This window comes from Chelonia mydas, chromosome 4 (assembly GCF_015237465.2).
Source record: "Chelonia mydas isolate rCheMyd1 chromosome 4, rCheMyd1.pri.v2, whole genome shotgun sequence".
NCBI lineage: Eukaryota > Metazoa > Chordata > Testudines > Cheloniidae > Chelonia > Chelonia mydas.
The window spans coordinates 121,162,777-121,190,455 of NC_057852.1; the positions used below are offsets into that span (position 1 = coordinate 121,162,777).

General features: G+C 41.0%; 1 protein-coding gene across 2 annotated transcripts in view; it reads right to left on the reverse strand.

Moving 5' to 3' along the window:
• The window catches only part of MSANTD1 (Myb/SANT DNA binding domain containing 1), a 94,146-nt gene that overhangs the window by 26,650 nt on the left and 39,817 nt on the right, over window positions 1-27,679 (reverse strand). The window contains exons 1-2 of one of the 2 annotated variants that reach the window (XM_007060033.3): window positions 8,159-8,206; window positions 7,777-8,041 (exon numbers count right to left, since the gene is read on the reverse strand). In XM_007060033.3, coding sequence (XP_007060095.1) covers window positions 7,777-8,030 — 254 coding nt within the window. In that variant the 5' untranslated portion in view covers window positions 8,031-8,041; window positions 8,159-8,206. Of the gene's footprint in view, window positions 1-7,776; window positions 8,042-8,158; window positions 8,207-27,679 lie in introns of those variants that run through there. The other variant, XM_043544731.1, reaches the window with a different exon arrangement.

The window sequence follows — 27,679 nt, forward strand, 5'->3', positions numbered from 1 at the left end:
TAAACAAAAATTAATGGACGCTCATGACCTGTCTCTGTGGTTTTTACTAAAAATATCCTGGACAAAATGGGGAGGGAGGAGGATCCAGCACCCACAGTGGCTGGGGGCCCTGGGGTCCCCTTGCCCCCTCTCCCCCAGCAGTGGCTGGGAGTTCAGGGTCCCCACACCGCTAGCGGGAGCTCTGGGGTCTCCCCACTGCATGTGGGAGCTGGGAGCTCTGGAGTTTCCCCACCACCTGCGGAGGCTGGGAGCTGCTGGGGGCCCGCCGCCAGCAGCAGCTGAGATCTGGGGGGCTGCCTGCTGACAGCTCCAGCCCCAGGGCAGAAAATGTCAGAGGTCTCTGAAAGTCACAGATTCTGTGACTTCCGTGACATAATCGTTGCTTTACCAATGAAAAAATAGAAGGAAGTAAACCTAGTATCTGCCTCTTGAGAAAAGACAGGGTATCAGGCACTCGGTCTACCCAAGACAGCAAATAGGGGGAGCCACAGCCTATACTGAAGAGAAGGCAGGTGGCTGTGATAGGGCTGAAGGGCCTAGTAAAGGAACTTTACATGTTTTGAGACTTATCTAACAGGACCGTTGGCCCCTTACTGAAACTTTAGTGGTGTTTTTTGGTTTGCCTTCTCCCTGTACCAAAAGAAAGGGGAATGGCCAATGAGAAATCAAGATCCCGAGCCTGACAGTCCCCGGGGCCAAAGGGGAGAGATCAGTGCTCCTGGTCAGCCCAATTGACAGGGCAGGTAGGCCAATGAGGGAGTCAGGAAACCAGGGTCCTGTCCTCCGTGTGAGCTGGAGTTAACTGAACCAGAGTAGGACAGAACTAAGGGGAGAGCAGCAGCCCAGGCTTAGCTGGAGGCAGAGCAGCAGCAGCCAGAACCAGAGGGGCCGGAAAAGCAGCCCAGAAGGCAGAGCTGGGCTGGAGGCAGAGCAGCAGCAGCATGGAGCCAGAGCAGTCCAGAGCCAGGAGCAGCGCAGACCAGCCGTGCTGACAGGGAGCCAGGGCTGAGCTACAGTCGGGAGCTGTGGGCCCAGAGCTGGGGATTGAACGCCCTCTGTGCCACAAGTAACACTAGAGCCGAGTGCGGTGAGCAGCTGGGAAGAGTGGGGGGAGGGACCCTGGGCAGAGGGCCCAGTGCAAGGAGACATCGTCAAACAAGAGGTCTTGCAGGCTGGACTTGGAGGGGGGACCATGACCCCAATGGGAGAGCCAATGCTTGGGAGAAGGGTTCCTGCCAGCTAGAGCCTGAGGGCACGTGGCAACCGCCAGAGCAGGTGTCTGACCCACAGTGTCACCACAGCATAGCCAGGGCTTGAGAAGGAGTCCTGGGACATGTGAAGAATAAACTTCCCTTATATCCCAGAGACTGCTGTTTGTGGTTTCCCCGTGCCAACAGGGCAGGATTACTTGTTTCCTTTAGCCAGTCTGATTTTTTCCTTATTTTTCTTACTGTCTTGCTGTTCAGTAAACTGTATTTGATTTGAACTTAATGTAGTGCTCAGTGGGCCAGGGTAGTGGCGGTTGTGGAGAGAGTACTGCGGACTGGGGACACCCTAGTTCCTGTCCTAAGTGGCCATGACAAGACTGGGGGTTAAGCCTCCCAGTAATCCTGGGACCACCTTAACTGGGGTTACAAGGACTCTGCCGCATGGAAGAGGAGTCTTCAAGGTCAGGCAGGCATCTGGGTACAGGGAGCTGGAGAGAGGACAGAGATCCTTTCACTGTCCGATTCCACGGGGTAGCGCAGAAGCCAGGGAAGTTCCCCACAAGAGTGGGACCATTCCCCCGCTTACACGTATATAAACTAAATAGGCTTAGGAACTGTTTAATAAAATACAGACTTTTTCAACTCTAAGACACTAGTTTAAATCCAGCCCAGATCAGAAGTCACTGAAAATTACGTCAAATGAGTTAGTGATCTCAGTCCAGTTTCCAGTGGACAGAAATTCAAAGTACAAAAAACATTACCACCACAACTGGCAATCTTGTTGGCCATGTTATTACAGAGGAATCAACAGCTAAATGAGCACTGATATCTAATTAACCAGTTTCCAGGACCTTCTGTCATCTGGGCTGAGGCACACTGGTGGAGCAAATTGTACTTATATTGCCTGTTTTGTGGATAACAAGGACTGTATTCTCTATATCAATTAATCCAGCAATTTCGTGAGTATTAAAATACCTTTAAAAAAATTACTAAAACATTAAATTTTAGAGAGAGTTTTAAAGACCATCTGTCATAAATATAAAGGGAAGGGTAACAACCTTCCTATGTACAGTACTATAAAATCCCTCCCGGCCAGAGGCAAAAAATCCTTTTACCTGTAAAGGGTTGAGACGCTCAGGTAACCTGGCTGGCACCTGACCAAAAGGACCAATAAGGGGACAAGATACTTTCAAATCAGGGGTGGGGGAGAAAGGTTTTTGTCTGTCTGTTCTGTGTGCTTGCCGGACACAGATCAAGGAAGCAAGCAATCCAACTCCATTAGAATTCGTAAGTACTAGCAAGGGAATGTGTTAGCTTATTTTTGTTTTGGCTTGTGATTTTCTCTGTGCTGAGATGAAGGTATATTCCTGGTTTTCTTTTTGTAACTTTAAAGTTTGGCCCAGAGGGAAATCCTCTGTTTTTGAATCTGATTGTCCTTTAAGATTATCTTCCGCTATAATTTTACAGAGGTGTTTCTTTTACCTTTTTTCTTTATAATACATTTCTGTTTCTTTTAGAATCTGATTGGGTTTTTTTTTTTTAGTGTCCTTTTTAGTGTTGGTCTGTGCTCATCTTGTTTATTCTCAAGCCTCCCTAGGAAAGGGGGTGTGGGGGGCTTGGGGGAATATTAGGGGGGAGTAGGAACTCCAAGTAGTCCTTTCCCTGATTCTTTGTTAAAACACTTGGTGGTGGCAGCGTTACCTAATCCAAGGTACAAGGGAGAATTTATGCCTTGGGGAGTTTTTAACCTAAGCTGGTAGAAATAAGCTTAGGGGGTCCTCTCATGTGGGTCCCCAAGTCTGTACCCTAGAGTTCAGAGTGAGGAGGGAACCCTGACACCATCACTACTTAGTTAGAACAAATACTTATAATCTATAATTTGGTTTTTTTACTCTCTCTGTTCAACACACTATTGCTGGGTTGTGGGGAGTATTAATTATTATTATGGTATTTGTTTGATATTACTGCTAGCCTGGAGGAATGGAAACAAGCTTTATCTCCTGGGGTTTCTGAAAAAAGCTTTCAAAATAAATAATAAATAACACTGTTCATGCACCAATCAATGACACGGGAGAGAAAAATGTAGGAAAGCACAATACTTAAATTGTGGGTCTGCTATGAATTATTGATACTGAAGAGAAAGCTGGTAAAATATTCAAATTTAACTTTCTGCAGTAATTTGCTGCACTTATCTTTGGTCATTTGCTGCAGCAATGGTCAAAGATTCCAGTCATTTAATATCATGGAATATGGTGAAGAATTACACAAGGCACTATGTTTAATTGCTATCATGTACACATGAAAATAAAAATAATAAACTACGATTAAGAACATGAGACTGATTCAGATATACCAGTGATTAACATTAATTGACTGCAATTCAAATTAAAATGTAACAGCTACATCCTGTTTCCACAAATGTTTGGGGGAAGGAGAGAGGAGCCGGTTTAAAAAAAAATTATGAATTTGCATTCGCACAGCCTTTATTTTTAAAGCATCAAAAGGAATTGGTCAAAACTATCATATTGTTTAGTGTGCATATTCTATAAACCTTGTCTTTTGTTTTACAAGACATTACATATTATATCAGTAGTAATATAATAATAGCAGCTCTAAAGCTTGTCTCTTTCACCAACATAAGTTGGTCCAATGAAAGACACACACTCTTGTCTCTCTCTAATACTGTACATTGGCACACATTAAGATCAATATATTAGTGATGATAGGAATGTATTTTCTTTTAGAAGGACTAATTGTAGGTTTGTGGGGTGCTGAATGCCCAAGTAGCCAACACAATAGAAAGAACTTCAGGACATATTCTAAGCGATTCTAAACTGCAAGAGACGAGTTAGTAATGTAAGCAGAACTCTTGATACTCACTCTATCAGAATCCTTAACTTTCAATTCCAGCACGCTTGACTCAGCCCTTCACCTCCCAAGATAGATAAATGGGAGTACATGCAGTTTACTGCACAGATGCCTTTCACACAGAACATTAAAAACCAGTGTCCTATCTGTCCTAAATAGATACTTAAGTTTCCATTGCACTTTTTGTTATAGTAGGATTTTGCCCCGCAGTAGCTGCACTAAATTTTAGGTTAGGCCCTTGGTTGCTGTGGTGAATGAAGTGATTCCTTTATATATTGCAGACAAGCAAACATTTATTTTAGGCAAGGTGCTTATTACCATGAAGTCACTGGGACTATCCGTAGTAGTACCTAAACTGCCTACCAGATCAGACCATCTATTCCAATCTCCTATTTCTGACAGTGGCCAATACCAAATGCGTCACAGGAAGATGCAAGGAACCTCTTAGTGGACAATTGTGGAACAGACTGCTTATAGGGAAAGTTTCTTCCTAGCCCCAGACAATTCATGGTGCACGAGGAATTATATACTTTATATGTTTTTAAAATTATATCTAATTTAAACGACCAATGTTTTCATTATCCTTACAAAAGTCTCATCTTTTAAAAAATACTACTTCGCTCTTGGTCTCAATGATATCTAGTTGCAATGAGTTCCACCTGCTAATTATGTGTTTTGTAAAAAGTATCTTCCTTAATTGGTTTTAAAATTAATTGAATAACTTTGTTATTATAGGGAAAGGGGAGCACCTGGTTTACCTTCGCTATACCATTTGTTACTTTGTATGCTCTGTCATGTTGCCTTTTATTGATTTGTCTCCTTTTTAAACTAAAAGTCCCAAACTTTTCAGTATTTCCCCATATGGAATTTTTTTCAAGGGGAGGGCTTACCATTGATTTATATAACAATATTATTATATTGTAGTATTATTTTTAAAACCCATTCCTTATGCATTCTAACATTTTGTCTGCTTTTTAGACTGCTGCTGTATAATGAACAAAGACTTCCATTGAGAACCATGAGTACTACATTCAGTAGCAACATTTGCAGGATCAGCCATAAAGTGCTATGGAATCCTTCAGGTTGAAAGTCATTATGATAAATATGTAAGAGGATTATTAATTACAAATTTACCTATTTTCCATTTTAGATCCCTGAAGCTGCAAGTAACCATTAACCGCTCCATGCGATGTCCCAGCACGCAGTGTACCAGCAACATCACATTCACCATTAAATATGCCTGTATCATAGAACCAGCAGAGGTGCTCAGGTAAGTGGCTGCCTTTTTACACTGTAGGGTTGTTTTGGCTCGATTTTGGGGGGGTAATATTTTTCTTTCTGAACTCGTAATACGTGGATAAACATCAGAATTTTCTGGCTCCATGCTCTAACCTGATTCCTTTTGATGGTGACATCACTGGCAAACTATTATTATGGTGATAAGCACGTTAGTAACACCACAGACATATGATAGACAGATATCTCATGAAATAAAAGTCTGCAATTTGTGACTGGGATGGTGGAGGGAAATAATGATTTACATGCTAAATGACTTGGTTATCCTGCTACTTTTGCTAAATACTTGTAGATCCATTTTAACAACTCCATATAGTTGTTACAAAATACTGTCTGAATACAGAGCATTTTTCACACTTCCATGCCCTCCATTTCAGTTCACACCACAGTGCATTAAAATGTGATGCATGATGTGATCTCCAAGTATCCTCCAGACACCCATAACATGAATTGAAACTCAGGTGTCCAAAAGCAAAGCAGACAGCAGAATAGTAACCAGTAGTTCCACTGTAATGTTTCCCTTCTTCACATATTAATGAGAAATAATTAGAAAACACAACAAATTGGGAGTAATCTCTTTTGCTTGACTGTTTACTTTACATCACATTGTCTTCAAATAATATTAGGAAACTTAAGTCTCCTTTATACAACAAAAAAAAATCTGATGTTTATAAGTGTATTTCTGACTCCAGAATATATTAAAACAGTAACATGCCAACACAGAGAAGTCTTCAAGCCCTCCAAAGTTGGCATCTTAATGAGCACTGCAGCTCAGTGCAATTTGATACACCCTCACAGCATGCATTGAAAGTGCTTCTGGAAGTTAATGAAAACATACAGGAATGAAAAAGTAAATTTTCCTCCATAGTTTGTATGTTTTACTCCCTCCCCTCCCAATGCTGCTTAACAGAAAATATTAATTAGAAAAAATTGAGACTGTGTGATTGATAATAAAAGAAAGAAAGAAAATTCAGAACAAAGGCTTACAGAAACAACCACTGCACATAGCCATTACAGTACTCGAAATATCATGCAGTATTTCTGGACACCTGTAAAACCTAGGTACAATGGGATGTATTTGTTAGCAGAGAGGCTTCATGATTTAGTGAGCTAAGCAAAGGCCTGGTAGTCAAGAACTACTGAGTTCTAATTCTGGGTTTGAGGGTGACTTGCTTTGTAACTTTGGGGAAATAATGACCTCAGTTCCAGTCTCCCTATCTGTAAAATGGGGGTGGATAATACTTTCATACCTTCCTCAGAGACCTGTTGTGAGGATTAAGTAGGTGTTTGTAAAGCACTTTGAAGATGTTAAGTGCTGAGTATAAAATACCAGCTTTCACATTACAGAAAATACCTTAAAGACAATATTAATGGGTCTGACAAACTGAGAAAGGGGAAATTCAAAGTTAAAGGGGCTTACAGCATTCACCCTAGTTTTTTATTCGATGAGTGATAGCTGCATGAAATACAGCAAGCGTGCCCCCAAAGAAAAGCAAGCAATTTTAACATGATCTGCTGCTGTAATAACCTTTTTTATTATTAAAACTAGCTTTGTGTGGAGATGAAATAAAACAACCACATATTTGATTTTCTTGCATCTCAAACACATAACTAAATGACCACTCAGGATTTCCAGTATGTGGCAGTTTGTCTCTCTCAGCGGTAAGATTTTTTTTTTAAAGCAGATATATTCAAATATTTCTGCTAAGTTCTAATTTTTTCTAAACAACAAATGTGTGAAGGTCTCAATCTTTCAAGCCAACTTTCCCTCATGACTGACAGTGCCTCGTCTTTATGTTCTAGACACCGCTTCCCCCTTCCCCCACTCTCTTAGAGCAGTATTTACAGAGGACATTGATTCTCTCTCTGCAGATAGAATAGTTGTTTCGCTAGAGCTGCTTATAGCAGTGTGTGTCACTCAGTAATAAGACATCCAATTATTTTTGGCCCTGTGAAGTATTACCCTTCTTCTTGCAATGCCAAAAATTGGGAACTTCATTCCTAAATAAATTATTTTGTATTTGAACTTTTACTTGTAACACTGATTCTAACTGGCCACTTCAAACTGCAGTAGTTTAACTGCCAGGAACTGCTGACAAGCTAACATTATCACTCCCCTAAACAAGAAAATCTGTTTTAACACCAAATACATTTTCATTCCAATATTTCATAGCACCATTAATTAACTATAAAGAAACAAAGTTGTGCCAGAGTTTGAAAATAAATGGGAGAGAAAATAATAAAGATGTAATAGTACTGGCAGGAGAGATTTTTAAAAGCGATATGAACAATCTTTAATCTTTTATCTATAGATTTCCTGTATGAGACTTTTTCTGAAAGGCAAATAACTCTGCGTCGTCCCTGCTAAAATCTCTCAAAATAAAAAGAATTAACTGAAGCTTACCTGTACTGGAATGTCATATTTGTAATTTTTATCTTTATTTCCTCTCCGTGGCGAATTTCTCCAGTCATTTCAAAGAGTTTGTTAGCCATTTTCTCATAAACTTTGGCATTCCTTTTAGTTTGTTTCAGTTCATCAAAAAATTCTTCCCAAACCAGCATTAAACCTCTCATTTCTGCATCAGTCCAGTTTCTGGCCCTTCTGTGTTTCTCAGTCTGAGAAGAAACAATGTAACTGGGAATTTCTGCTGCAGCCATTGCTGATTGACCTAAAAGGGTTTTAAAAGAGGACACTTAATATAGATTGAGTTTTTAGTTTAGGTTTTTGTAGTGCAAGACATGCATATGTGGATAAAGAATTTGAATGACAACAGAACATATGAAACCTTTTTGCAACAGCTTGAAGCTTGAGTGCACAAAATGGGGCCTACATCTGACAGGCAGGAATTTAGTTAAAAGCTTTTAAACAGAGAAACGTCATTTTGATGTCACGTTACCATAGCAACAGAGCAACTGCATAAGCTACAACAACAAAAACCTTTTAACTGAAAGCCAAAGAATCAGGACAAAGTTGACAGGCCATCAATATTAAAGCTTTTAAACACTTTAGGTTTAACAAAAAAAGATCTATGCAGCCTTTGAGAACCTACTTTTAAGTTTCTACTTCTTTTTAGCTTTCTCTTACCTTTTAGGCAGACAATCTGCTAGCAGGGGGTCCTGGTTGCCTGAATGAGCTTTTAAGTTGTGCCTTGACAGACTCTCTAGGAGGTTGCAAGGACTGAGGCCATGTGCACACACACAAACACACACACAGCTTTTTACAAAGATTTTTTGTAAAAAGCTTCACACACCTTCACGAAAATATATCTGTGTATCTACAAAATAATAAATGTTTAAGCAGCCAGTCTCCTTAAAAAAGTGCCTGCATCATTTTTTAGGAACACACACAAAAATAGCTTTTCAGTGTTTATTACTTACACACACACACACACACACATATACATACATATGTATATTTATATTTTTATATATATATATATAAAGCCACTTTTTTCCTAAGATGCTTTCCTGCTGCTAAGCACATACTGTAGTCCTGTCAATATGAATTTGCCTTTTGTAAGTATCTATAACTGTATGTGTATTTTGTATTCCCAGTAATTTAGATGCTATTTATGCTATTTTATGCAGCCTGTGTGCTGCCTCAGGACTGTAGCAGAGGCATTTCACCCGCTTTATGGAGAACCTAAAAGGATTATTCATTGAATTTAAAAAAAAAAAAAAAGGCTGCAAGATACTTAGATGGTAAATAAATTGCTTTGTTGTGAAGTAAGCATTTTATGGTAGTTTTCTATGTACAGAGCTAAATTCTGTTCACATTTACACCAGTGAAACACCATTGATTTAATTGATTCATCATATTAAATTGTATGACACACACTATGGGTCAAATTTTGCCCTTTCTTACACCCATGTAATCCCATAATGTCTATCATAAAAGAGTAAGATTCATGGAATCGATCAGTTCTAGCAATATGACTGGTTAATGCACAAGGCATTAATTCTCTATATTCCAAATTAAACAGCATCTTGTATAAAAACACACATCATTGTTTGTTTTCAGTTTCAGCATATAACAGCAATAACGACCTCACTGCAGGGTATTTCCTGGAGATTAATGACAGGCGGGGGTTAATGGCCTGAGGCTCACCCAGCCAGTCCTTAATCCCTAGGAAATGTTCTGTACCTCAATCCTTAATGCTTAAGTATCCTATAAATCGTAAGTCTTTTCATAACCACATCCTTGATCTTAACAGTAGTTTAAAAACTACACAGATTAGTTTGCATCCTGGAAAGGGTGAGGGGAGCCCATAATGCCCATAAAAGGCACATGAAATAAAACCTTTAACTCATCACTGCCTGGTCTCCATGTTATGTATTTTATTGTTAATTCCAAATTGCACAAACAAAGGAACTGTGGAATATGTGATGAAAAAAATCAGAATTTCTCTATTTAGTAACTTTTACTCCAAACCCACTGAAAAATCTCCATGTGAGAAATATACCTACTGCGTGACAGGCTTCCTTAACAAAACCTAGCCTCCAAACAACATTACTTTTTAACTGCCAATATGACAGCCTAACACCTATTACCCTTTTAAAATTTGTAAATAGCACCATATGCTGTCACAATGATCTTGCATGGTTTGTCTCGAGTGCCCAGCTGGAGACATCACATGATTGGTAGACAGATGGTGGTCAGAAACGGATCAACTTGTGACAGGTTCATTTTATTAATTTATTTTTATAAATCCAGCACACCACAATGGGCATGCACATTATTAATAAAAACAATACCAAATTCAATTGACTAGTTTTGAAGCCAATGACAGAGGCCCCGCAGGAGAAACTTAAGGAAGTAAGAAGATGGCTCAGAAAAAATGGTCCTTAAGCTATTGCTAGAATATTGAGTGTCTGATCTGGGACCAAATAACGATCTTGCAGAAACCTCTATCCAAATTGACCCCAGATTGCTTTTCAGACTTTATTAAGCAATTATAGGAATTGTTTTGCCCTGACATTCATCCACTAGGGCTCTGAAAATGTTTTGTATTATTTTTATTGCAACCAATCATGTATTAGACACTTTACATAAAAAAAGACAATGATATGGTCCCTGCTTTGAAGAGTTTACAGTCTAGTTTTAGACAGGACACAACTAGCAAGGGTAAGAAACAGGAGGAAGGAGCGCGGATGGAAGGGAACAAGGACAGCAGCAATAACTTCTTTGAGTGATTGTCCACATGTATTTCACTTCTGATCTACAGGTGCCCTGTGTGCATGAGTTTGAATTATTTTAAATAGCAGCATGCTGGGGCCATGCCTGTGCTCCAGATATTCTTCTGCTTTCTCCCCTCTCCCACCCCGGCCGCATCTGAGGGCATAAGGGGAAGAGTGGGCCCAACCATCCCTCTGTTCCTTTTTAACCTCTCGTGGCAGCCAGATCTTACCCCCGCAGTGCCTATTTCTCTTCTGGTTACTGTTTTTTTTAAATTAATTAGTATAGTTGTTAGTTTAGTAAAGTTTAACATGTGTTAAAAAAAGAGACACTTAAAAATTGAAGGATTTTATCCCAGTACCAGAACTTCACTGCAGTGGCGGAATCCAAGTCTCCAGGGTTCAGGTCCTGTCCCTTCTGTAAGGAAGCCATTCCTATTCATTATGAATATTATAAGTGCCTCTTCTGCTTGGTGAAGCACACATTCCAGATAAGTGCTTGATACGTTGCTCTTGTCATAGGAGGACACAAAAAGCGAGCAAATCCCACCTCAGGCTTTTCCTCCTGGAACACTCCATTTGAGCCTGAGGGAAAAAGACTAGACCATCTATGCTAGTGGTCTGGTAAGCTTCAGATCTACTCCAAGCTCCAAGATTCATTCTTCCTCAGAAATGCTGCACTCTCCAACTACTGAGTCATGAAGAGCAACTCACGCTATTAACTCAAAAAATTAATAGTGATTAACAAAATTAATAGTGATTCATCGCAGTTTTAATCGCACTGTTAAACAATAGAAAACCAGTTGAAATTTATTAAATATTTTGGATGTTTTTCTACATTTTCAAATATATTGATTTCAGTTGCAACACAGAATACAAAGTGTACAGTGCTCAATTTATATTATTTTTATTACATATATTTGCACTGTAAAAATGATAAACAAAAGTAGTATTTTTCAATTCACCTAATGCAAGTTCCATAGAACAATCTCTTTATCATGAAGGCACAACTTACAAATGTAGAATTTTTTTGTTACATAACTGCACTCAAAACCAAAAAATGTAAAACTTTAGAGCCTACAAGTCCACTCAGTCCTACTTGTTCAGCCAATCGCTAAAACAAACAAGTTTGTTTACATTTACTGGAGATAATGTTGCCTGCTTCTTATTTACAATGTCACCTGAAAGTGAAAACAGGCATTCGCAAGGCACTTTTGTAGCTGGCATTGCAAAGTATTTACATGCCAGATCTGCTAAACATTTGTATGCCCCTTCATGCTTTGGCAAGCATTCAAGAGGACATGCTTCCATACTGATGACGCTTGTTAAAAAAAAATGTGTTAATTAAATTTGTGACTGAACTCCTTGGGGAGAACTGTATGTCTCCTGTTCTGTGTTTTACCCGCATTCTGCCATATATTTCATGTAACAGCATTCTCAGATGATCACCCAGCACATTGTTCGTTTTCAGAACACACTCACTTCAGATTTGACAGAACGCAAAGAAGGTACCAATGTGAACCAGCAGAACGGCGGGGAACCAGCTGAGCAGCGGGGGACAGCAGAGCAGCAAACAGCAGGAGTTTGCCTGGGATCTGTGTTGGTGAGTATCTGGGTATCTGAGTGTGTGTTTGGTGAGAGGATCGGAGTGTTTGTAGTGAGGGCAGCTTGAAAGTTTGAGCGAGTGCTTGATTGGTTGGCTGAAAAGGGCGGGAGTTGGGAGTGTTTTGTTTCAGGTGAGCCTGGCTGTTTAAAAAAGCCGGTGCTCCGCGAACCAGCTGAGCGGCGGGGAACCAGCTGAGCAGTGGGGGACCAGCTGAGCAGCAAACAGCAGGAGTTTGCCTGGGAGTTCGCCTGGGGTGAGCCCATGAGGCTTACACCCTAACGACTTCTCTGAGTAATTACTGCATCTCCTGAGGAAGCTCATAGTAGGACGGTAATATGGATGGGGAGTGTTCAGCTGTTGTGACCTGCACTGGATGTGCCATGTTTGTCTTTCTTCCACAGGACAGAAGCGACTTTGTGTGTACAAAGTGCAAGCTGGTCTCCATACTGGAAGAGAAGGTTCAAGGTCTGGAGCAACAGGTGTCGACCCTGCGTTGCATAAGAGAAACTGAAGATTTCCTGGACAGACATCAGGATATGCTTCTACAGGCACAAGGTTCTGAAGATTCAGAGCAGGCTGCGCAGTGGGGACAGGAGGACGGTGAAGAAATTTGGCAACAAGTGACCTCCAGAAGAAGAAGGGGAAACGTCCATGTACCAGCAACGCAGATACAGGTAAGTAACCGTTTTCATGTTCTCTCCACAGGTACCACTGCGGGAAGTGGCCCAGATGATACGTCTGGGGGAAGGGAGCAGAAGGAGACTCCACCAGTTGAAAGGCATGAGATGCACTGTCCTAAGGTTGGGGGTTCCACGACCACCACTCCCAAGAGAAGGAGGCGGGTGGTGGTGGTCGGGGACTCTCTCCTCGGGGGACTGAGTCATCTATCTGCCGCCCTGACCGGGAAAACAGAGAAGTCTGCTGCTTGCCAGGGGCTAAGATTCATGATGTGATGGAGAGTCTGCCGAGACTCATCAAGCCCTCGGACCACTACCCCTTCCTGCTTTTCCACGTGGGCACCAATGATACTGCCAAGAATGACCTTGAGCGGATCACTGCAGACTACGTAGCTCTGGGAAGGAGGATAAAGGAGTATGAGGTGCAAGTGGTGTTCTCGTCCATCCTCCCCGTGGAAGGAAAAGGCCGGGGTAGGGATCGTCGAATCGTGGGAGTCAACGAATGGCTACGCAGGTGGTGTCGGAGAGAAGGCTTTGGATTCTTTGATCATGGGATGGTGTTCCAAGAAGGAGGAGTGCTAGGCAGAGACGGGCTCCACTTAACGAAGAGAGGGAAGAGCATCTTCGCGAGCAGGCTGGCTAACCTAGTGAGGAGGGCTTTAAACTAGGTTCACCGAGGGAAGGAGACCAAAGCCCTGAGGTAAGTGGGGAAGCGGGATACTGGGAGGAAGCACGAGCAGGAGCGTGTGAGAGGGGAGGGCTCCTGCCTCATACTGAGAACGAGGGGCGATCAGCGGGTTATATCAAGTGCCTATATACAAATGCACAAAGCCTGGGAAACAAGCAGGGAGAACTGGAGGTCCTGGCAAAGTCAGGGAATTATGATGTGATTGGAATAACAGACACTTGGTGGGATAACTCGCATGACTGGAGTAGTGTCATGGATGGGTATAAACTGTTCAGGAAGGACAGGGAGGCCAGAAAAGGTGGGGGAGTTGCACTGTATGTAAGGGAGCAGTATGACTGCTCAGAACTCAAGTATGAAACTGCAGAAAAACCTGAGAGTCTCTGGATTAAGTTTAGAAGCGTGAGCAACAAGGGTGATGTCATGGTGGGAGTCTGCTGTAGACCACCGGACCAGGGGGATGAGGTGGATGAGGCTTTCTTCCGGCAACTCGCAGAAGCTACTAGATCGCACGCCCTGGTTCTCATGGGCGACTTCAATCATCCTGATATCTGCTGGGAGAGCAATACAGCGGTGCACACACAATCCAGGAAGTTTTTGGAAACTGTAGGGGACAATTTCCTGGTGCAAGTGCTGGAGGAACCAACTAGGAGCGGAGCTCTTCTTGACCTGCTGCTCACAAACCGGGAAGAATTAGTAGGGGAAGCAAAAGTGGATGGGAACCTGGGAGGCAGTGACCATGAGATAGTCAAGTTCCGGATCCTGACACAAGGAAGAAAGGAAAGCAGCAGAATACGGACCCTGGACTTCAGAAAAGCAGACTTTGACTCCCTCAGGGAACTGATGGGCAAGATCTCCTGGGAGAATAACATGAGGGGGAAAGGAGTCCAGGAAAGCTGGCTGTATTTTAAAGAATCCTTATTGAGGTTACAGGGACAAACCATCCCGATGTGTAGAAAGAATAGTAAATATGGCAGGCGACCAGCTTGGCTTAACAGTGAAATCCTTGCTGATCTTAAACACAAAAAAGAAGCTTACAAGAAGTGGAAGATTGGACAAATGACCAGGGATGAGTATATAAATATTGCTCGGGCATGTAGGAATGAAATCAGGAAGGCTAAATCACACCTGGAGTTGCAGCTAGCGAGGGATGTTAAGAGTAACAAGAAGGGTTTCTTCAGGTATACTGGCAATAAGAAAAAAGCCAAGGAGAGTGTGGACCCCTTACTGAATGAGGGAGGCAACCTAGTGACAGAGGATGTGGAAAAAGCTAATGTACTCAATGCTTTTTTTGCCTCTGTCTTCACGAATAAGATTAGCTCCCAGACTACTGCACTGGGCAGCACAGCATGGGGAGGAGGTGGCCAGCCCTCTGTGAAGGAAGAAGTGGTTCGGGAATATTTAGAAAAACTGGACATGCACAAGTCCATGGGGCTGGATGCGTTGCATCTGAGAGTGCTAAAGGAATTGGCGGATGTGATTGCAGAGCCATTGGCCATTATCTTTGAAAACTCATGGCGATCGGGGGAAGTCCCGGAAGACTGGAAAAAGGCTAATGTAGTGCCCATCTTTAAAAAAGGGAAGGAGGAGGATCCTGGGAACTACAGGCCGGTCAGCCTCACCTCAGTCCCCGGAAAAATCATGGAGCATGTCCTCAAGGAATCAATTCTGAACCACGTAGACGAGAGGAAGGTGATCAGGAAGAGTCAGCATGGATTCACCAAGGGAAAGTCATGCCTGACTAATCTAATTGCCTTCTATGATGAGATAACTGGTTCTGTGGATGAAGGGAAAGCAGTGGACGTGTTATTCCTCAACTTTAGCAAAACTTTTGACGCAGTCTCCCACATTATTCTTGTCAGCAAGTTAAAGAAGTATGGGCTGGATGGATGCACTACAAGGTGGGTAGAAAGTTGGCTAGATTGTTGGGCTCAACGGGTAGTGATCAATGGCTCCATGTCTAGTTGGCAGCCGGTATCTAGCGGAGTGCCCCAAGGGTCAGTCCTGGGGCCGGTTTTGTTCAATATCTTCATTAATGATCTGGAGGATGGTGTGGATTGCACCCTCAGCAAGTTTGCGGATGACACTAAACTCGGAGGAGTGGTAGATACGTTGTAGGGTAGGGATAGGATACAGAGGGACCTAGACAAATTGGAGGATTGGGCCAAAAGAAATCTGACGAGGTTCAACAAGGACAAGTGCAGAGTCCTGCACTTAGGACGGAAGAATCCAATGCACCGCTACAGACTAGGGACCAAATGGCTAGGCAGCAGTTCTGCAGAGAAGGACCTAGGGGTGACAGTGGATGAGAAGCTGGATATGAGTCAACAGTGTGCCCTTGTTGCCAAGAAGACCAATGGCATTTTGGGGTGTATAAGTAGGGGCATTGCCAGCAGATCGAGGGACGTGATCGTTCCCCTCTATTCAACACTGGTGAGGCCTCATCTGGAGTACTGTGTCCAGTTTTGGGCCCCACACTACAAGAAGGATGTGGAAAAATTGGAAAGCGTCCAGCAGAGGACAACAAAAATTATTAGGGGTCTGGAACACATGACTTATGAGGAGAGGCTGAGGGAACTGGGATTGTTTAGTCTACGGAAGAGAAGAATGAGAGGGGATTTGATAGCTGCTTTTAACTACCTGAAAGGTGGATCCAAAGAGGATGGATCTAGACTATTCTCAGTGATAGCAGATGACAGGACAAGGAGTAATGGTCTCAAGTTGCAGTGGGGGAGATTTAGGTTGGATATTAGGAAAAACTTTTTCACTATGAGGGTGGTGAAACACTGGAATGCGTTACCTAGGGAGGTGGTGGAATTCCCTTCCTTAGAAGTTTTTAAGATCAGGCTTGACAAAGCCTGGCTGGGATGATTTAGTTGGGATTGGTCCTGCTCTGGGCAGAGGGTTGGACTAGATGGCCTTCAGAGGTCCCTTCCAACTCTGTTATTCTATGATTCTATGAAATTTCTAAAGATAGCTACAGCACTCAACCCAAGATTTAAGAATCTGAAGTGCCTTCCAAAATCTGATTGGGACGGGGTGTGGAGCATGCTTTCAGAAGTCTTTAAAGAGCAACACTCCGACGCGGAGAATATAGAACTCAAACCAGCAGAAAAGAAAATCAACCTTTTGCTGGCGGCATCTGACTCAGATGATGAAAATGAACATGCATTGGTCTGCACTGCTTTGGATTGTTGTCAAGCAGAACCCATCATCAGCATGGATGCATGTCCTCTGGAATGGTGGTTGAAGCACTGTGACATTGTGAACAAAAAACGGGTAGTATTATCTCCTGCAAATGTAGACATACTTGTTTGTCTGAGCGATTGGTTGGTCAAGAAGCAGGACTCAGTGGACTTGTAAGCTCTAAAGTTTTACATGGTTTTATTTTTGAACGCAGTTTTTTTTGTACACAAGTCTACATTTGTAAATTCAACTTTCATGATAAAGAGATTGCACCACAGTACTTGTATTAAGTAAATTGACAAATACTATTTGTTTTATTTTACAGTGCAAATATTTATAATTCAAAATAAATATAAAGTGAGCACTGTACACTTCGTATTCTGTGTTGTAAATGAAAGCAATATATTTGAAAATGTGGACAACATCCAAAAATATTTATATAAATAGTATTCTATTATTGTTTAACAGCGCGATTAATCCCACGATAAATTTTTTTAATCGCACAATTAATTTTTTTAATCGCTTGACAGCCCTAATTTTTATTAATGATGGAAATCTACTGACGACACAAAGTTGGGAGGCACTCTCAATACAGGGAAGGATGCATTATTATACAGGAGGAACTGGATGACCTCGAGGACAGGAGTAATACAAATAGTAATAGAAACGGGATGAAATTTAATAGTACCAAAGTGCAAGGTCATGCAATTAGGGATTAACAGCAAGAATTTCTGCTATAAGCTGGGGGCTCATCAGCTGAAAGTGACAGTGGAGACATAGGTGCATTGGTCGATTGCAGGATGACCATGAGCCACCAATGTAACATGGCTGTAGAAAAGACAAATGTAGACTTAGGATTTATTAGGCAAGATATTTCCAGTAGAAATAGCGAAGTATTGGTGCCCTTGTACAAGGCATTAGTAAGACCTCATTTGGAATACTGTGTACATCTACGTTCAAGAAAGATGAATTCAGACAGGAACAGGTTCAGAGAAGAGCTACTAGGATGATCAGTGGAATAGAGGGACTATTTTACAAGAGGAAATATTTAAAAAGATTGGCATGTTTAGCCTAGCAAAACAAAATGTGTGAGAGAGGATATAATTGTTCTCTATAAATAAATCGGGGAGTAAAAATAGGGGGTGAAAATCTATTAAAGTTTAAGTACAATGCTGGCACAAAACCAAATGGGTATAAAGTGGCCATGAATAAATTTAAGCTGGAAATAAGGTTTCTAAATATCAGAGGAGTGAGGTTCTGGAACAGCCTCCCAGTAGGTGTTGTGGGGCAAACAAACTAATTAGTTTTAAGATAGACCTTGATACATTTTTGAGTAGGATTGTATGATGGGGCAGCCTGCAGTAGTGGGGGGCTGGGCTTGGCTCAGCAGTCCAGTACATGTCTTACGTTCCTAAAATCTCATGCTTCAGGATTTCAGCTGGTCATCTTTAGGGGGTCAGAAAGGAAAGTTTTTCCCCAGGTGTATTCTATGGTGGTGTGAGGTTTTTTTCTTTTGTCTCCTTCATCTGAAGCATCAGAGATGGCCATGGCTGGAGATGGAATATTGGACGGGGTGGGCCAGTGCTCTGAGATGGCACTGAGAATTTTCTCTCAGATACTTGGCTGGTGGATCTTGCTCACATGCTCAAGATCTAACCATATTTGGTGTCAGAAAGGAATTTTCCTACAGGTCAGACTAACAGAGACCTTGGGGTTTTGTTTTTGTTTTATTTAATAAAAAATTAAAATGCTGTTTATGTGCATTTTAATTGAATTTCCATGCAAATAGAGCTTGACACACATCACAAGTGAAAAATTAATCGTCATCTAGTAAATAAGAAATGCATCATTCACCATTTATACGTAGTAAAATTAAGAATCGGATTAAATCATAGAATATCAGGGTTGGAAGGGACCGCAGGAGGTCATCTAGTCCAACCCCCTGCTCAAAGCGGGACCAATCCGCAACTAAATTATCCCAGCCAGGGCTTTGTCAAGCAGGGCCATAAAAACCTCGAAGGAAGGAGATTCCACCACCTCCCTAGGTAACCCATTCCAGTGCTTCACCACCCACCTAGTGAAATTTTTTTTCCTAATATCCAACCTAAACCTCCCCCACTGCACCTTGAGACCATTACTCCTTGTTCTGTCATCTGGTACCACTGAGAACAGCCTAGATCCATCCTCTTTGGTACCCCCTTTTAGGTAGTTGAAAGCAGCTATCAAATCCCCCCTCATTCTTCTCTTCTGAAGACTAAACATCCCCAGTTCCCTCAGCCTCTCCTCATAAGTCACGTGTTCCAGTCCCCTAATAATTTTTGTTGTCCTCTGCTGGACGCTTTCCAATTTTTCCACATTCTTCTTGTAGTGTGGGGCCCAAAACTGGACTCAGTACTCCAGATGAGGCCTCACCAATGCCGAATAGAGGGGAATGATCACGTCCCTCAATCTGCTGGCAATGCTTCTACTTATACAGCCCAAAATGCCGTTAGCCTTCTTGGCAACAAGGGCACACTGTTGACTCATATCCAGCTTCTTGTCCACTGTAATCCCTAAATCCTTTTCTGCAGAAATGCTGCCTAGTCACTTGGTCCCTGGTCTGTAGCAGTGCATGGGATTCTTCCATCCTAAGTGCAGGACTCTGCACTTGTCCTTGTTGAACCTCATCAGATTTCTTTTGGCCCAATCCTCTAATTTGTCTAGGTCCCTCTGTATCCTATCCCTACCCTCCAGCATATCTAGCACTCTTCCCAGTTTAGTGTCATCCGCAAACTTGCTGAGGGTGCAATCCACGCCATCCTCCAAATCATTAATGAAAATATTGAACAAAACCGGCCCCAGGGCCAACCCTTGGGCACTCCGCTTAATACCGGCTGCCAACTGTAAGTTATGTAAGTTAAACTATATAATTGCTTAAATAAATGTCTATAGCTACAGTGTAGCCCTCTGATAAGAAGCACCAAGTTTAGTGTAAGGCTATATTTAATTTCAAATATGTTTTGATTGTTTCCAAGTAATGAGAATGAATCTTTCTTGAGGAAAATAATTTAAAATGCAAATGCAAAATACAATTAAAACAGATGATTTCAAATCAAGGTTTCCTGCGTGCTGATTTAAATCATGATTAAAACAAGTTATTTAAATCTCTTTTATTTCAGTCAATCCACCCTGCTGGAAAGGAACCACAAGCCTTGGAGCCTGGGAGCTGGGGCTCCTAGAGCTTTCAGGCTCTGGGCTCCCCATCAGTCTGCCAAATGTACTGCTGAGGTGGCAGGAAAGCAGGCAGGTTGCTGAGGGAAGGCAGAGTTTCCCTGGAACTTTGTTGAAATTGAACTGTCTTTGTGAGACATTTCAATTTTGCCCAAGTGGCAAATTCCAACAAAAAAACACTTAATCAGAATTTTTCCAACCAGCTCTGGTCTTGCAGTCATTCTGTCTGAGAGAGAAGAATGGAAAAAGATGCAGAGATAGATATCAGAGAAGTGGACAAACGGTGCATCAGGGTACCACCATTGTCTAAAGGAGAGATCAATGTGATGAAAGACTAGATCAGATATGTAAGAAGGGTCAAAATTATACTTAGCCTTGAAGTTAGTCTATGGAACTCATTGCCACAAGATATCATTGAGGAGTAGATGTTTGTATTAGTAATTATTAGATTCAGAATTACATTAAGGATTTTTAAAAGTTTGGAAGGAATATAATCCCTATGCTTCAGGGTATTACAAATACGGTTAGGAAGAAACATCCCTATGTGCTGGTTATATTCCGCGACTGATTGCTTCAGAAGCATCTAGTGTCAGCCATTGTCAAAGATAGGATACTGGACTAGATGGACCATTAGTCTCATGTATTCCTAGGATAATTAAACATGTTGCTACGCAGACAAAGAGCTAGTAGAGGAATTCATAGCACCAGCAATGTGGTTAGATTAATGGGCTGTGAATATGATTTAGCAGCTGTGTTTATTATCTGTATTGGAATATATGGGCTTTGTGTTAACAAATGTACAAGACATATGAGAGAGAGAGAGAGAGAGAGAGAGAGAGAACGAGAACTTGCAGTGGAATTGAACTAAACAACAGATATATTGGGGATTTATGGGCACTTGAGCTGGTGGCAAAGCTCAATTGAAGAGCTATGAATCCAGAATGTGACCACCTTTTAGAAATGGTGCAAAATCTTCCTATTTGATAAATCTTTTCTACAGTAACTAAAATATTGAAAGCATCAGTTGCACCTCTCTTTCTCCCCACACACAAATCTATCCAAAACAAAAACTTTATATAACTCAAAAAGCAAGTAGAGCTGAAGACTCCAAGTTTCAAGTCCCCACAAGGGACTTCACTATTGCTAATCTACTTCACTGTAACAAAATGATGCTCACATGCTATGGTGATGGGAGGCAGTACAAAATCACCACAACACAATAACCTTAACTCTGACCCCAAATAAGTACTATTTCTCCATCAGTAATAAAACAACAACACAGCACCTTTCAGGAAGAGAAAAAAAAATTATATAGGTAGATTAAAGACAAACTGACCAGCCTCAATTGCAAGTTACCATAACTTATACGACATTATTTTCTAGAAACAGCTATAAGTACTTGGCAAAAGAGTCCATTGTTAATTTATCAATATCTTTACTGGTATTTTCTATTCAGGTAGATAATGAAAACAAACTATTTTAATATTAAAAGATAAATAACAAATATTCCTTAAAATAATCCAACAGTCTGTGTTAGAGTTAAGGGTTTTGTGACTAAATATATTTTCCTCTAGTCTCTTTAATAAATAATAATAATAATGTTTGCTTCATAAGTGAAGAATGTCAGTCTAGTGTCCTTAACTATTTCTTTTAAGTGCTTGGATTTTGTAAATGATGTATTAGGTACACTGTTGTCATAAAACTGCTGTGGTTTTTTTTTTTTTTTTTAATAGTACCTACAGACAAAGTCTTGGTTTAATTTATTTAAGTCTCTGTGCATCCCTCATGTTTTAAATGTTAACTGCTTCCATCAGCAAAATGGGAATGCATCTAATACACTAACTCCATTTGCCCTCGCATAGACTCCCTTGCATATTCATTCCTTGATTCAGCAAAGCACCGAAGCATGTGCTTAACTTTAAGTACATGATTTAATCCAATTTAAGGCCTTGTCTACACTTAAACATTTTGCCACTTTTAACTTTAGTTAAATTGTCAAAGCCCTCTAGCTAGACACAGGTACACTGCTATGAAAGTGCTTATTGAGGTATAGTATATTCTGAAGCAATATGTGTACTCAGTGAAGCAAAGTAAGCTATGCTGGTGTGATGCACCTTCTACCAATATAACTGTGTCCACACTAGAGCTTTTATCAGCATAACTATGTCAGTAAAAAAATCACACCCCTTAATGAAATAGTTATGCTGATAACACTTTTTAAGTGTAGACCAGACCTAAATCAATGGAACTTAAGAAAATGTTTAAATTTAAGCATTTACTTAAGTGCTGAGCTGGATAGGGATTGATGTAAGCATGTCTGTCCTTAAAGCATTTTGCTGAATCGAGGCATATATCACCAACCATATACTTTCATTGTAAAATTCCTTATTTTAGACCAGAAAAAAAAGTAGTAGTAAAGTGTCCATAAGAGATCACAGGGACTCTGTAACAGGCTGTAGAAACTATGGGGGACAGACAGGCAGAGTTTCTGGAAATTTAAATGTGTGGTACACAGAGAACAAAGACATAGTTACATAGACACAAATACCACACTTTCCTGCTTGAATTTGTAGATAAAGAGTCTAGTGTATCTCAGAGTGTCGCTTACTCCTGACAACTGTTTGCAAGCTCTTGCAGTATGGAACAATCTAAGGGGGTTTGCTGTGTTCTTTTCCTGAAAAGTGAGCAATAAATACAATTTCAGTGAAAACCAACCACTTCCCTAGTTGATGGTTTCCTGAATCCAGGCTCAAGAGGGTTGACCTTGATCCTGATTGCTTACTGGTGTAAGTAATACTGCTTATGTTTGTATCTTTACTACATTTTAGGACACTAAATATTAGTATATCTATAGTGCATTTTAAACTGTCAGTATAATGCTAACTCAAATAATTCTTCAGAGATATGTTTGACTAAGAAACTGTGTGTTTGAATCTAAGAAATTTGAAAAGAAGAATCACTTTCACTCAGAAATCTGCATTTGAGAGTTTATGCCATGTTTGTACTCTGCACTGTTTCTGTACATCAGTGTGTAAGAAAAACATCCTTGCTAGACAGGAAAGAGGAAAAAAACAGAGGTTTTGCACTGCTTTCATGACACCCTTTTTTTTCAGTCTTGTTTCTGTAGTAAGAGTAACAGTGCCATTGTGGTCTTTTGAGAATTGGTAATTAAACAATAGTTAGAAAAATACTTTAAAGAAGCTTTTAGTCCCCATCAAACATAACTCATCCTAACCTGATTCAAACACCATTAGGCCAAGAAAAGAGTTTGAAACTTACACATGATTCCAGCTAAAACAGTTTTAACACAGTTTGGGTGGCAAGTATTAGAGCCATGTTGAATAAATGGTTCTAGCTTGTTTTTGTTCCAGAAGGAGAGTGCTTTTGGCCCAATATCAAAAACCACTGGCCTTGGAGAAGCTACAGTGAGAATCACTGGCAGTTTTGTGCCAGAACACCAGTCTTACTCTTCAGAGTGTGCTACTAGCTTGGCAGCCTGCTAAATCCACCTAGCAGCTGTTTGTAGCCACATGCGGAGTTCCTGACTCTCTGCCAAAAAACACTATGGAAGCACAACATAGGAAAGTTCACAGCTCCTTTAACTACAGTGCCTCTTCAGCTGACAGGCATACTCCAGATGAAGACAGCAATCATGGAACCGTAGGGTTAGAAGGGACTGCAAGGGTCATCTAATCTAACCCCCTGCCAAGATGCGGGATTTATTGTGTCTAAGCCGTCCAAGACAGATGCCTGTTTGAAAACCTCCAGTGAAGGAGCTTCCACAGCCTCCTGAGGCAGTCTGTTCTATTGTCCTACTGTTCTTACAGTTAGGAAGTTTTCCCTGAGATTTAATCTAAATCTGCTATGCTGTAGTTTGAACCCATTGCCTCTTGTCCTGCCCTCTGTGGCAGAAGAGAACAACTTTTCTCCATCTTTTTTATGGCAGCCTTTCAAGTATCTGAAGACCACTACCATACCCCCCTTAATCTCCTTTTTTTCCAAACTAAACATACCCAGTTCCTTCAGCTTTTGCTCATATGGCATGCATTCTATCCCTTTGATCATCTTTGTTGCTCACCTCTGGCTTCTCTACATCCTTTCTATAAATTGGTACCAAAATTGGGCATAGTACTCCAGCTGAGACCTAACCAGTGCCACGCAGAGCGTTACAGTCATCTCTTGTGACTTGCATGCTATGCCTCTATTAATACAATCTACAATCCCATTTTCCTTTTTTCCAACAACATTGCATTGCTGACTCATGTTGAGGTTGTGATCCCAGATCCTTCTCAACAGTGCTGCTGCCAACCCAGTTTTCCCCCATTCTATTTGGTTTTTCTTCCCTAAGTGTAGTACCTTGTCTTTTTGAATTTCCTTTTGTCATCTATAGCCCAGGACTCCAATTTATCAAGATCCCTCTGAATTTTAGCTCTATCCTCCAACATATTGGCAACCCCCCCACTAGCTTTGTGTCACCTGCAAACTATGCTCTCTATACCTGCATTCAGGTAATTAACAAAGATGTTACCAGACGCATAACAGATTCCTGTGGAACCCCACTTGAGACCTTCCTCTAATCTGACATCATTCCATTAATAGTTACTTTTGTTTGCTGTTGTTTAACCAATTGTGTGTCTACTTAATGGTAGTTCTGTCAAGCCCGCATTTCTCCAGCTTACTTATCAGAATGTCATGTGGGACTGTGTCAAAAGCCTTGCTGAAGTCCAGGTATATTATGTCTACCGCATTCCCCCATCCACCAAACCAGTTACCCTGTCAAAGAAGGAAATCAAGCTGGTTTGGCTGTTAAATCCAGGCTGGCTACTAATGATTACCCCTTCATCCTCCAGGTATTTGCAAATTGAATGTTTTATACTTTGCTCTAGCTTCCCAGGTATCGAGCTAGGCTGACTGGTCTATGGTTTCCCAGCTCCTCCTTTTCCCTCTTTTTAAAGATGGACACGATGTTAGCCCTTCTTCAGTCTTCTGGGACCTCTCCTGTCATCCATGAGTTTGCATATATTATTGCCAGTGGCTCTGAGATTTCTTCAACAAATTCCTTCAGTATCTTTGGGTGAATAGCATCCGGCCCCACTGATTTGAATTCATTCAGATTGGTCAGAAGATCTCTGATGTGTTCTTTACTTATCCCGATCTGCATCCCTTCCCCTTTATTGTCCATGGTAACTTTGCTAGTCGTCCGGTTACATTTTATTTTTTGAGAGAAAACTGAAACAAAGTAGGTCACCTAAATCACCTAAAAGCTGTAAGGAAGAAGTTTCTCTCAGACTCCATCTCAGTGAGGATAGCTAGGGGGATGCTTCTATTCTACAATTTAATCAGCCACAAATTAAAAAAATTAGAAATTAAAGATGTCTGCCAAAAAATCCAAGAGAGAAGCACAAGTGTGCCCCCAGCTCTAGTCTGCTGTTCTGCCTAGAGGCTCCCAGGCATCCATCCTTTTCCTCTTGCAAAATTCTGTTCAGTTGTCCAGTGCTGATGGAGAAATTTATAAGGATGAAAACATTTCATAAAGAATATTTAAGGCACAGGATACTTCCATTTTAGTTAATTAAGGAGCCAAATACTGAAATGTAGAGAACATTCAGGTATCATTGGCTGGTGGTAAAGTTGTATCAGGAATCCAAATTCTTGAAAATATTCCTAATGCATAAAATTAAGACAGTAATAATTAATACTTATTGCAGTCTGCCCACTCCTAAGACTCTCCAAAAATTAAGAGCCAAATTCACCAGTGCCATTCAGACTTCGAATGACTTACAGCAGCAATACATTTGGCTGGTATGGTTCCATCTGAAGCTGTGGCCATGACAGCAGTAACCCCAAAGTGAATTCTGTCATTTCTGAAATGGGTTGCCAAACAATTCCAGTCATCTCAAAAAGCCTCAAAATCTTTTATCATGGGAGATATGCATAGCTCCCAAGAACCGTTGAAGTGGCAGGATGTGCACTGCAGGTGTCAGTTTGTCCTGACTTTGTTTCCAAAGCCATACTGTAATGGATATAGGAGCTTTTAGCATTCCCATCAGAGAACTGGATAGAAAAAAACTATTCTCCCCAGATCAAAATAGCATGCATTTCCGGCAGATGCTCTTTCTGTGTCATCCCATAGTATGGCATGCCGTACCATGGCCTATGAAGCCCTGTTGCTTAAATCATGGTCTGTCATTATTAACCTCAGGATTGCTTAAATGGTCTTTCACTGATTTTTTTAAGAGGTTCTAGACAAAATTTTTAGGCAATTAGACACCAAGTTGCAACTTCAAGATAAAGCCAAGGCTAGAACCCTCAACATTAACTTAGCATCTCCTAAAATGCAAAGGAGAGATAACAAACCTTCCAAAGGTGGGAGAAGAGTTTAAGATATTGTTGACCCTGTTAGCTGAAGCAGTTAGCCAGCATTCAGGGCATTACAGACTGTTTCCATTATGAGGAGGAATTAATTATATGGAGTCAGGTATTTCTTTGGTGTATTCCTGTTTATTTACAAAATCCTGTTCAAAGTGCACAAAGTCCTGTTTTCTTGAACACAGCAGGAATAAACAGCAAGAGACAGTTCATTGCTCTCAGACCCAAATCTGTCTTTCCAGTCAGCACTGTGCCCAAAAGAAGCTCGCTCTCTCTCTTGGCTTCTGAGGGCCATATTAGCAGTGCTTCTCTGGCTGTCCCTGACTTCCTCTAGCTCCTTTTTCTTCTAGCTTTCCGCTTCTTACACCCAGACATACACATACATAGCTGCAATCCAATCAATCCCCAGACCATATGGTTCAGCTTCTACTCCAGCCTTAAAAAGAAAAGGAGTATTTGTGGCACCTTAAAGACCAACAAATTTATTTGAGCATAAGCTTTCGTGAGCTACAGCTCACTTCATCTGATGCATGCAGCTGTAGCTCACAAAAGCTTATGCTCAAATAAATTTGTTAGTCTCTAAGGTGCCACAAGTACTCCTTTTCTTTTTGTGAATACAGACTAACATGGCTGCTACTCTGAAACCTGTCATTATTCCAGCGTTGACACGCTGGTCCATGATTTGGTTGGTAGCTTCTATCACTAAACAAAAGGGCACTTAATTGCTCCTTCATTTAGGGTGAATGAAAGGTGGCTAGCATACCTATCAGCTTAAATGGGGTCTGTGGTTGCCCACAGATCAAAGACATACCTACTAGCAGTTACCAACATCCTCACCAGTTTCATCACTCAAGACAGAGATAAAGCTCAAGGAATTCTGTCTCCAAAACCAATGCAAACTTATGAGCCACCTCCAGATTTAGGAGCCAAACTTCTCTAATTCAACCATCAAATACACCAAAGATCAGTATTCTTAGATGCCAAAATAATTGTTAAGATGGCATGTCTTCTTTTTTCCCATCTTATTTAATGTAATTATGGATGTTCTAATTGTCCATACAAATGTCTTCTTTAAAAAAATCCTATGAATCTTTTAGTCTCAATATCCTGTGGCAGAGAGTTTCACGGGTCAGTTATGCCTTTTGTAAAAAAAGAAGTTTCTACATCAGTTTTAAATATGTTGCCTTTTAGTTTCCTTGGATGGCACCTTTGCTCTTGTAAAATAAAATAAAGGTAAATAAGAACATCCATCTATATTTTCCATTATCTAGTATAATCTATTGTTTTGTTTTCCCTCAATCATCTCTCTAAACCATATGCTCCCAATATTTTCAGTCTCTCCTGACACTGACATCTTTTCATACCTATAATAATTTTAGTCATCTTTTTTTGGACTCCT